The sequence below is a fragment of the Musca domestica genome, unplaced genomic scaffold (genome assembly GCF_030504385.1).
Source record: "Musca domestica strain aabys unplaced genomic scaffold, Musca_domestica.polishedcontigs.V.1.1 10, whole genome shotgun sequence".
Taxonomy (NCBI): domain Eukaryota; kingdom Metazoa; phylum Arthropoda; class Insecta; order Diptera; family Muscidae; genus Musca; species Musca domestica.
This window is the reverse complement of record NW_026712115.1, coordinates 9,393,062-9,405,512: the sequence shown is the minus strand read 5'-3', so window position 1 is coordinate 9,405,512 and position 12,451 is coordinate 9,393,062. Positions and strand designations below refer to the sequence as shown.

The 12,451-nt window shown below is 34.4% G+C and overlaps 1 protein-coding gene across 1 annotated transcript; it reads right to left on the bottom strand.

Moving 5' to 3' along the window:
• Nucleotides 1-1,667: 1,667 nt before the first annotated feature.
• On the bottom strand, nt 1,668-12,000 carry LOC101890072 (odorant receptor 43a-like). The gene is made up of 7 exons (XM_011295170.3): nt 11,593-12,000; nt 11,381-11,519; nt 11,053-11,323; nt 10,860-10,959; nt 2,319-2,420; nt 2,120-2,227; nt 1,668-2,047 (listed from the first exon to the last, which is right to left on the bottom strand). Exons 1-7 carry the CDS (start codon nt 11,893-11,895, stop codon nt 1,943-1,945), a joined length of 1,128 nt encoding a protein of 375 aa, XP_011293472.1. The 5' UTR covers nt 11,896-12,000; the 3' UTR covers nt 1,668-1,942.
• Between the last annotated feature and the right edge of the window lie 451 nt (nt 12,001-12,451).

The following is a 12,451-nucleotide window of genomic DNA, read 5'->3' as shown; positions in this document are numbered from 1 at the left end:
TCTCCGCTCGTACTTATCGGCCATATCATCAGAATAAATGCCGAATATTATCGAGAAAATATTTTGGAGGGTGTATTGAAGCCTTGGATATGCAAACATTTTGACAGCAGACCTTGGACATTCCAACATGACTCAGCACCATCGCACTCAGCACGCTCCACCCAAAAATGGTTACAAAATACAAAATCTAAACTTATTCTAAAATTTGATGCTATTTCGGATATTTGTTGCTTTCATTCAATAAAATTAAAAAAAAAGCAAAAAATATAGCGTCTGACTTTGTTACACTTTTTTTAGTGGGCAGATATATTATTATTAGCCACTATTTCTAATCAGTTTTAAGACAGAAATTTGTGAACATTTTAAAATGGCAACAAGTAAAAAAGCTGTAAGTTCGGCCGGGTCGAATTTTAATTACCCTCCACCATTTGGTGCAAATTTGGCAATTTTAAAAAAATAAAATCCGTTAAAAATTCTGTTAAAATCTTAGAAATACCTTATGTCTTCAAAACTTCAAAATCAAAATATCGAATATAGGGAGGTACCATGGGTGCTATAAAACGTGGTCCTGCACAGACAATTTTCAGGCAAAGGCTGTAGTATCCATCACGAACTTCAAAAACAAAATGTGAAATAATTACAGTAAAAAATGTCACTAAATCCATTAAGAACTCCAAATACCAAATGTGAAATAATTCCCGTAAATAATGTCGCTAAAATCATCAAAATACCGAATTTCAGGTGTTACCGTTATATGGGGGCTATAAAAAGACGTGGGCCTACATGACCCATTTTCTGTTTTATGCTGTAGTATCTGTTACAAAATTTCCAATACCAATCCCGGTAATATATGTCGCCAAAATCATCAAAATACCGAATATCGGAGTGAACGGGGGGCTATACGAAGACGTGGCCCACAATTCCGGTAAATAATGTTGCTAAAATCATCAAAATACCGAATATCGGGGGGACGTGGACCTACATGGCTCATTTTCTGTCTTAAGATGTAGTATCCATTAAGAACTCCAAATTTGGGGGCTGTACGAAGCATGGACCTACATTGCCTACATCGAATCAGTTCGATGAAAAGAACTTTATCTTAATATATATGTTTTTTAGAATTTCATTTTCTGTCTTTTATAAAATATTTCATTTCACAATTTGGTAGAACTAGAATTAAGCACCTGTGTTGTAAAGGTATAATTTATATAATTTATATATAATTTATAACTTAGTCCATTTGAAGATTCGCAAAAAGCAAAATGTCTAATTTGTTTATGGTTGGCTAACTGAGATGCAAATATGCTCTTTATGCCTCCGATATAAGTGAAATTTTCCAAATACCAATAAAATTAGGTGGTGCAAAAATACTTAAAGCGTTTTGCCGCTAGCAAGTTTGATTCCCTCGAACGTCGTTTATAAAGGTCACAAAAGACAACAGACCCATTAAAATTTTAACGTTCCTAATGCATTTTTAATTCCACGACTCTTGGCAACAGTCATCTACCTACCTCCAGCAGACAGACAGAAAAGCGAAACAGCTTAAGTGGTCATCATAATGAAAGTTTAACTTTGTTAGCGGCCAGCAATACAAAGTTGCTGCTCCAATAATGAAATGCAAACCTGCCTTCGAGCTTTTGAAATGAAAATCCATTCGAATGCTATTATATTAAATGTTTATTAGCATCATTCATAAAATTTACTTCACATTATTAAGAAAGCATGATAGTCTTAATAATTTTAAAGCCAGTGATTGCTGACTTTGATTTTCTGCTTCGGGCGAACAAATGAAAACATTCTACAAAAAACTTTGACGTTGGCAGTTCAACAAGAAAACGCCCTTGAGTGCAAATTTCATTTTTCTATTAAACGGTGAAAGTGTGATTTTTACTAAAGGTGGCAATTTCGGTGTTCCACTATCTTTTAGCTCCACTGCAACTCTTTATTGGATTTTCAAACCTCGCAACATGGTAAAGTAGGAATAGGACATATTCAACAATGACTGAAATATAAGCAAAGTCATCGGATAGACATTGCCAACTGTGAGCTAAAAAGGGTATAATTCAGAATTCAATTTCTATTGTGAAAAAGACTGTTTAAGAGATCGTTCACTACTTACGCACAACGGCTTCTGGGTCCTTTGTATGAACAAAAGCAAAGTCTTGCGAAACTGTGGAGTTCCCTCGTACCATGGTATGGAATAGGCTGCCTCAGACACCTTTAAGCTCTATTTCAAAGGGAAAACACAAAGAAATGAGAAAGTGTGAAAGTAGTTTAATCCATATTTCATTATATATATTTTTTTCATATCAATTTACCTCCTCAAGCATCTCATTAGCACTGTAGTAACAGGCAAATAGCACATACAACATGGTACCAACGTACATTATTATTGAAACGAATTGTGCCATTGTATCGATCTGAAATAAACTCAGATAAGCTTAATTTTATATTGACGACAATCATTTACATTCCTTTGCATCAAGTCCTGTATAATGTCTGTCAAGAAGACTAATTTTGACAATAAACTTACTAGACACTTTGAATTTTATATCACATTTTTTTATACCCTACACAACAAGGTGGTCAGGGTATTATGTCTTTGTGCATTTGTTTGTAACAGGCAAAAGGAAATGAGATAGACCCATAGTTCCTTTTGATGATCTGCATAGAATGACTTTCTGAGTTGATTTATGCATGTCTATCCGTCCGTCTGTCCATGTATTCTTGTGAACAAAATGCAGGTCGCATTTATTACCCGATTGAGATGAAATTTTGCAAACAACATTTGTTTGGCCCAAGGACAAACCCTATTGAAATTGGCAATACCGGGAGGTACCGTTATATGGGGGCTATACCAAAACGTGGACCTATACATGCAATGGGAGCAAGAACCCACAATGATCAACAAATACCAACTTTCAGAGAAATCCGTGAAAAAATGTGGCAAAAATCATCAAAATACCAAAAATCGGGAGGCAAAGAGGGCTATAAAAAAGCTTAGACATATACATACAATATTTTGCCACACGAACCAGCACCTATTATGACCTACAAATACCAATTTTCAGACAAATCCGTGAAAAAATGTGGCAAAGATCATCAAAATACCGAATATCTGGAGATACCGTTATATGGGGATTATACGTGGACAAAACGTGGACCGATGTATCTCATTTTCAATACAATCCATCCTAGACACAATACAAATTATTTCGCTAAATTTTGACGCTCTACGTCAAATAATGTGGCCTGTATCGTGATTTCAACAGACAGACAGACGGACATCGTTAAATCGACTTAGAATTTTATGCTGATTACGAATATGTATACTACTACTATATCTACGACGAATATTTAGGGATGTTACAAACGGAATGACAAAATTAATATACCCTCCTTTCCAAGGTGGAGGGTATAAACATGCAAAAATTATGGCGTTTGACTTAGTTGCAGTTTTTCAATCTCGCCCTGTATCTCATAAAAGGACAGAAAGTAGTCGATATTGGCCAAATCAGGCACCTTGTACAGGGTTGCCCATATTCGACGGACCTTTGGGCCCTTTGAGCCCATTCCAATCGACGAGGCTTGTCCGCAGGCAACATTCTTTGCGTCAATTGACTTTTGTATGGGAACAAATGCAAATCAATGCGAATAATCCGTTGTAAAGTGGACCGAGCCATGCCCAACTGCTGAGAACGGCGTTTTTGGGATGTTCTTGGGGACATCTCAACACTGGCTCGTACGGCAGCGATATTCTCGGCCGATCATCTTGGTCGATTTTATATGGCCTCTTCGGATTAGAAAGAGCCTTACCAGTCGAAAATTTTTCGACTGCGCACTTCTCACATTTTTTAATGTTTTAAAAGCACGTTGAGTTTTCACAATTGACTTCTTCTGTTGAATGTAAATTTCAACTATTTCAGAGCGCTCGCGTGGCGTGTATTGGTTCATGGTAAAAATCTGCTTGGACTGACGCTTCAAACGCGGTATGTCATTAAGCGATGTGACATCTTTGTCAAAAGTTATGGCGTTGTCAGATGGGTCCGTCGAATATGGGCAACCCTGTAATATTTATTATTTTTATTTGTGTACTAATTATCATGAACATGTATTATTTTTGCCTTACTAGTAATGTAGAGGTTATGTAGTTGTTATTACTAGTAATTATGAGTGGTGGTAAATGCGACACCCGAGCTTATCATTTTTATACCCTACACCACATAGTGGTAAGGGTATTATGTCTATGTGCATTTATTTGTAACGAAGCGAGATAGACCCATAGTTACTTTTGAGGATCTCCATAGAATCACTTTCTGAGTTGATTTATGCATGTTAGTCCGTCCGTCCGTCTGTCCATGTATTCTTGTGAACAAAATGCAGGTCGCATTTATTACCCGACTGAGATGAAATTTTCCAAACAACATTTGTTTGGCACAAGGACGAACCCTATTGAAATTGGAGATAATCGGTAAAATTTTAGATATATATATAGCTCCCATATATATCTTCGTCCGATTTTCTTTTTATTGTGCACCAAACGTGTAATATCAGCCCGAATGGTATGGAATTTGGCACATACAACCAAATTAGGCCTGAAAAAATGTATGCCAAATTTGATCGAAATCGGTTTAGATATAGCAATAGCTCCCATATATATTGTTCATCCGATTTGTTATTTTTGTCCTCCGCAGCCGTTATATGCTCTCTGTAACAACAATATTTGGGGAAATATATCAAATGCAGCTAAGAAATACCTTTGCTAAATTTTATCGAGATCGGTTCAGATTTGGATATAGCTCTCATATATAACTTCGTCCTATTTACATTTTATTGTGCACCAAATGTCTAATATTTGCCCAAATGGGATGACATTTAGCACTTATGACCGAATTGAGTCTAGAAGCTAGTATGTCAAATTTGGTGAAGATCGGTTTATATATAGCTAAAGCTCCCATATATATTGTTGATCCGATTTGTAGTATTTGTTAACCACAGCCGTAATATGCACTACGTAACAACGATATTTAGGGAAATATATCAAATACAGCTCAGAAATATATTTGCCAAATTTTATAGAGATCGGATATAGCTCCCATTTATATATTTATCTGATTTCAAATTAATTTTGCACCAAATGGGCAATACAAGTCCGAATTTAAAAGATACAAATACTTCGGCATTAGTCTTTTGAACATTAAATTAAAATTGTAATCATAGCGTGTATTCTCCCGTAAAAACTTTTAATTGTTATATGGAGCTTCACTAAATTAGCAAAGTGGTGTAGGGTATCAAAAAGTCGGCCCCGCCCGACGTAAGGACTTTCTTTACTGGTTTTTATTGTAATTTAGAAACTATTTTTAATAGATCACAACTTTAGTACACTCATTAAATAAACGCTTCCAATGTCTCCAACACCTGACAAAAGGAAAAAAAGTCTGGGGTTAGAAAATACGACGCTATACTGTTCCGTGGAGCGATGCATTATCAGAACAATTTACTTCATATAGGTAGTTAGCTGTAATGATTAGCACAGACGGACAGAGAGATTGGCATGTGCAAAACGCCAATAATGTAAAAATGTGGCAAAGATCATCAAAATATCGAATATCGGGGGTACCGTTATATGGAGGCTATATGAAGACGTGGACCTTTATGGCTCATTTTCTGTCTGAGGCTGTAGTATCCATTACGAACTTCAAATACCAAATTTGAAACAATTCCGGTAAATAATGTCGCTAAAATCATCAAAATATTGAATATCGGGGTGTACAGTTATATGGGGGCTATACGAAGACATAGCCCATTTTCAATAGAGAGATTTCCACAGATTGACAGACGGATGGACATTGATAAATCGACATAGAATTTTATGCTGATCAAGAATATATACACTTTGTGGGGTCTAAAATGTATATTTCGAGGTGTTACAAACGGAATGACAAACTTAATATACCTCCATACTATGGTGGAGGGTATAAAAACCGAATAACCGTTATATTTGGCCTATACGAAGACGTAGACCTGTATGGGCGATTTTTGTCATATGCTATCATCTATATATATAAAAATCAATTGTTGTTTGTTGGTAACGGAATCAGTTGAAAACGGCTGGACCGATTTGCATAATTTTTTGTACAAACGTTCGTCATACCCCGAGTTAGGTTTTTGAAGAAAAAAATATTGACCACGCCTCCTTTTACGCCCACTATTACGATTTATCTGAAATCTTTATATTTGCCAAAATAGTGAAGATATCGGTTTGAGAATTATTACACGAGATGCTGTTGGCTTTCCATCCAACCCTAAGTACTTATTTAGGGGCTGAGGAAAGCGCCTACTTTTAAATCTATCTCTCTATATGTAAAAGAAAGTTGTGTTAGTTACTACTCTTATAACATAAAAACCGCAGGTCTGATTTTAACGATTTAGACAAATTGGGAATTGCCTCTTGGCAGAAAAGAATAAAATCCAAAAAATCGCGTAAAAATGTAAATTTGAACATTTTCATTTTGACTTTTAAAATGTACAATAGTAATGTTTTATATTGCATATTTTTTTCCATTTTGACTTACTATTTTCGAATGTACATTTGTAGTGTTTTTTTTTTTTTTTTTGAATTCTAATATGATGTGTAGGTTTTTTTTGGGTAATATAAAGCCACAGCGGATAAAACTGTTATTTATAGATTTTATCCGTTGTCGCTTTTTACGAAAATTCTAGAATCGGGAAAAATCGACAATTTTTCAATGGAATCGAATTTCAAAATAATAGTACATTCTATCGACAAACTCAGTAATCACCTTTAAAAATTTGCCGCAAAAAAATCAGCGAACCAGTTGAAGATTCTTTTTCTTTTTTCTATATTGAAGTGTACATTTTTTTATTGAATGAATAATGAATAATATAAAAATGAAATGAGAGCGCAATACGATGTTAAATGCTTTCTACTCCAGGACCTACATCGTGCTTCAGCTGGAAGATGCGAACACATTTAAACAAACAAAAATGACCGAAGAAGCGTTATGGGGTTAATTTCAAAAAGTGGACCTGCTTCTTTCATATGACAATAAATTGTCAAATGAAAACACAAAATGCAAAATACATTGGGACTGCAATCAGTGAAATACCGACAATAAAGAACGCAAAATAGTAATTCTACCTAAACATTCAAGATACCTTAAATCGCTTTGACAGGTCATAATATGGATCATAACCCCTGATAACGGAACAACCCGATTTCAAGTATATTCTACATTTTAACCATATTTTTCGTATTATGTTGATAATTTAAGAAGAAACCATCTTTGCAAAAAATTATCACGTTTTGGTATCACCATCATATGATTTAAGGTATTTTCGGGGTCTTGGCCACTTTTTTTCATTTTTTGGCTCTTATTTGACATCTTTGTTTCTAAGGGGAAGAAAACCTCTTCTTATAAATTTTTTATTTTTCGGAAAAGTGCACATCTTAGTCTTGAGGCTACCTGGGGTAAAAAACCCTGGGGTAGAAAATCATCTTACAAATAATTATCCACATATGAATTTATTTAAGTATAGTCCCCACATTAGTATACCCCAAGTCCACTTTCCCAACCAATGTGTGGTCAGAAAAGAAAATTTGGTATTCTATTGAATTTGTAACCCCCAAGAGAATATTGGTTGGGAACGTAGATTTGGTATGTACGTCTATATGAAATAAACTCCGAAATGTCAATCTGGGACTCATTCAGTCGTAAATTGTGGCAGAAACATAACAAAATACGAAATTATAAAGTAACTTTATTGGATCTCCACCGCAAAATTTAAATGACAAACAATTAATGCCCATCTTACGGTAATCGGAGCAAAATAGTAATTTTTTGGATATTCTGTCAACATTCTGTCTTCAAGTATGAGGTGGACAAAACTAAATACCACGCAGTACGGGATTTTAAACGTTGGAAATACAAATTTCAAATTATAGCTCATTTGAATGCTTTTTACAATACCAAAAATTGAGCTGACTTTTCACATGGGGCTATTATAGATGTTCTTTATCATATAGGTATTTAACACTCAAATTAAAGCCTACAACTGAAAAATAAGATCAGGCTATTCAAAATATCTGAAACCGACGGTAATTATAATTTTTGCCATGAATATTAATTTATATTTAGTCATGGAGTCATTACTCATAATCAAGTCATTACTTAAAATCAAAATTGGAGTAATTATAATGGAGTCATTACTTACAATCAAAATTGTGCCGCCTACATAAGTCAGATCTGTGACTTATTATGCTTTAAAGACTAAAAGTATGGGCCGGCAACGCGGACCGGGCCAGCTAGTCTATATATATAAAAATCAATTGTTGTTTGTTGGTAACGGAATCAGTTGAAAACGGCTGGACCGATTTGCATAATTTTTTGTACAAACGTTCGACATACCCCGAGTTAGGTTTTTAAAGAAAAAAATATTGACCACGCCTCCTTTTACGCCCACTATTTCGATTTATCTAAAATCCTTATATTTGCCAAATTAATGAAGATATCGGTTTGAGAATTATTACATGAGATACTGTTGGCTTTCCATCCAACCGTAAGTATTTATTTAGGGGCTGAGGTACGCGCCTACTTTTAAATCTGTCTCTCTATATGTAAAAGATAATTATGTTAGTTACTACGCTTATAACATAAAGACCGCCGGTCTGATTTTAACGATTCAGACAAATTCGGAATTGCCTCTTGGCAGAAAAGCATAAAATCCAAAAAAATCGCGTAAAAATGTGAAATTTTGAACATTTTCATTTTGACTTTTAAAATGTACAATAGTACTGTTTTATTTTGCATATTTTTTTTTTTCATTTTTACTTACTATTTTCGAATGTACATTTGTAGTGTTTTTTTTTTTTTTTTTGGAATTCTAATATGATGTGTAGTTTTTTTTTTTTTTTTTTTTGGTAGTGTAAAGCGACGACGTATAAAACTGTTATTTATAGATTCTACGTATTTATTGGGTAATACGAATAATATCATTTCAGAAGAGAATAAGATATGAAAATTCTAAAATCGGGAAAAATCGAAAATTTTTCAATGGAATCGAATTTCAAAATAATAGTACATTCTACAGACAAACTTCATAAGGACCTTTAAAAATTTGCCGTAAAGAAAAAACAGCGAACCAGTTCAAGATTATTTGTCTTTTTTCAATCCTTTCTTTTTTCTATATTGAAGTGTACATTTCTTATTGTTTTGAATTCTGAATGGATAAAAATGAAAAGAGTGTGTAATACGATGTTAAATGGCGATCTTTCATGTATAAAATTGGCATCTAGCTTTCAACTCTAGGACCTTCAGCTAGAAGATGCGATCTCACATTTATACAAACAAAAATGACCGAAAAAGTGTTATGGGGTTCACTTCAAAAAGTGGACCTGTTTCTTTCATATGACAATAATTCGTCCAATGAGAACTCAAAATGCAAAATACATTGGGACTGCAATCCGTGAAATACCGACTATAAAGGACGCAAAATAGTAGAGCGAATTCCTTCAGAAATTGTTTCCAAACATTCAAGATAAATTTAATCGCTTTGTCAGGTCATGATATGGGTCATAACCCCCGATAACGGAACAACCCGATTTAAAGTATATTCTACATTTTAATCATATTTTTCGTACTAATTTTGCCTTATGTTGATAATTAAAAAAAAAACCATCCTTGCAAGAAATTATCACGTTTTAGTATCACCATCATATGATTTAAGGTATTTTCGGGGTCTTGGCCACTTTTTCCATTTTTTGGCCCTTATTTGACATATTTGTTTCTAAGGGGAAGGAAAACCTCTTCTCATAAAATTTTTATTTTTCGGAAAAGGGCCTTAGTCTTGAGGCCACATTGGGTAAAAAACCCTGAGGTAGAAAACCATCTTACAGATAATTATTCTCATAGGCATTTATTTAAGTATAGTACCCACATTAGTATACCCCCAAGTCCACTTTCCCAACCAATGTGTGGTCAGAAAAGAAAATTTGGTATTCTATTGAATTTGTAACCCCCAAGAGAATATTGGTTGGGAACGTAGATTTGGGATGTACGCCTATATGAAATAAACTCCGAAATGTCAATCTGGGACTTATTCAGTCGGAAATTGTGGCAGAAACATGAAAAAAAAAAATACGAAATTAGAAAGTAACACGAGACCGAACATTTCTTTAATCTTCATTGAATTACACTACAATGAAAAATGTGGACTTTATTGGATCTCCGTCGCACAATTTAAATGACAAAACATTTATGCCCAAAAGAGTATTTTTTTGGCTATTCTGACAACATTCTGCCTTCAACTGTGAGGTGAACAAAACTAAATACCAAGCAGTACGGGATTTTAAACGTTGGAAATACAAATTCGAAATTATAGATCATTTGAATGAAAATGTTAAGCTTTTTACAACAATAAAAATTGAGCTGAATTTTCACCTTGGGCTATTAAGATTTTCTTTATCATAAAGTTATTTAACACAAAAATTAATTTCTATTTAGTCATGGAGTCATTACTTATAATGAAAATTGTGCCGCTTATATAAGTCAGATCCGTGATTTTTTATGCTTTAAAAAATAAATATAAATTAAAGACTAAAAGTACGGGCCGGCAACGCGGACCGGGCCAGCTAGTAATATTTAAATACGAGGATGAAGTAACCATTAGGAACTTCAAATTCCAAATTTCAAAAATTTCCTGTAAAAAATATGGGACATCGTCAAATACCGAATATCTGGAGGTACATTTATATGGTGACTCACTTTAAACTAAGGAAAGATAAACTATATAAACCATCAACTTTATAGCAGTGTACACATATGACCCATCATACTTACAATATTGATGCAGAAAAGAAGTGAGCAGATGATTGCACCGAATAGTAAAAATTCGCCAAGAATAACGTATGTTACCATCTCATCGAATACTTTGATAAATCTGTGAAATTGGTCACAAAAGAACTCGTATAAAAATCGGATACATCAGTGAAATTTTTCTGTTATCTCCCCAAAAAATTAATTCGATTTTTACCTCGTCAAACGATTATAATAATGTGCGCATTCCTTTAAAGCCTCTAAACGGGTTTCGTCGTCATCGTAAATTTCGAAAATGTCCTTTAGACGATGTTGTAAAATCTGTAATGCCGTTTTGCCAAACGAAGAAAATGTCACAAAGATACTAACGAAAGGCATATACAAAACACTTAGCGTTATCGGACAATGGAGTTGTAATATAAAATATATCTCATAGTACGGCGAGACGGCCGAATCAATGCCCGGCAGGGCGACACCAAAAGGATGTGCTGAAATAAAAAATGCAATGGGTGTTATAGAATGACAACAATGATAAAAAGCCTTACTTCTGGTTCCCGTTAAAATTGGATGTGACATGGTTCCGATAAGATCTAGAAACGACGCCAAAACATTAAATAATGAAAACTTCCGACAAAATTCGGTGGCTTCCTTCAATTTGCCTTTGGCATAGTCATCACCATTTTCCTGTTACCAAAAAAAAAAAAAAAAAAAAACAAAAAAAGTTAAAATCTCTTTGAGACCTACGCCACTGACTTACTTCGATTTCCGAATACATGGAGTCAAACTCCGCCAAGAAAGCCTCGAATTTTGAACGATTGTAAACTATAACACCTGTACGCAGTAGGCAATCGAATGTTGCCGATACATAGAATACATTCAAAATGAATGGAGCCAGATTTCCCCACATTTCAATCAGAAACATGAATTGCATAAAATTCAATAAAATCGTAACGAATTGAATCGAATAAAGACGCCACAGTTTGTCCGATGTAGGATATATAATTGCAAAAAACTTCCAAATCTTGATATTTATTGAAACCATTCGATTTTCCTCCATCATTTTGGAGCAGACACCAGTGAGTAGAATAGAACGACGATATTAAGGAAAATGTATATGAATGCGGATATGAGCAACAACTTTCAAACGAAAGATGCCAATCAAGCGAACAATGACAAGTGTTGAAGCTGATGAAATTCCGCCACTTTAAATAGCCCCCAAGTAATTGAAAATCGACAACGACACACAAACACATTCACACACACACACACTAATTACTGTCGGTCATGGTTCTCCAAAATAAGGACTCAAACAGAAATATATCAGAATATACGTGTGTCTGTTTAAATGTACATCCCCTCCCAGTGTCTGCAAAGTGTAAATTTGAAAATCGAATTTTCAAATTGAATTATTATGGAACGAGTGTCGTAATACCACAAAATGGCCAATTATCAGAAGTGGCAATTTCCCTAATTGAATGTTGCACTATTTGGACAAAATTAAAGGTTTGAGTTACAATTGATGATGGACTCGTGTCCCTTTTGTTTGTCCGTGCTTTCAATCGTCATCTACGGTGTGAATATGCAAATCAGTTACAGCCGATGGCGAAATTCACGGT

Coding starts and splice junctions, on each gene's coding strand:
- LOC101890072 (XM_011295170.3), bottom strand. CDS start 11,895: ATGATGGAGGAAAATCGAATGGTTTCAATAAATATCAAGATTTGGAAG. Junction 2,421..10,859: donor TTCTTTTCTGCATCAATATT/GTAAGTATGATG, acceptor AGTTTATTTCAG/ATCGATACAATGGCACAATT. Junction 2,048..2,119: donor GGACCCAGAAGCCGTTGTGC/GTAAGTAGTGAA, acceptor TACCCTTTTTAG/CTCACAGTTGGCAATGTCTA.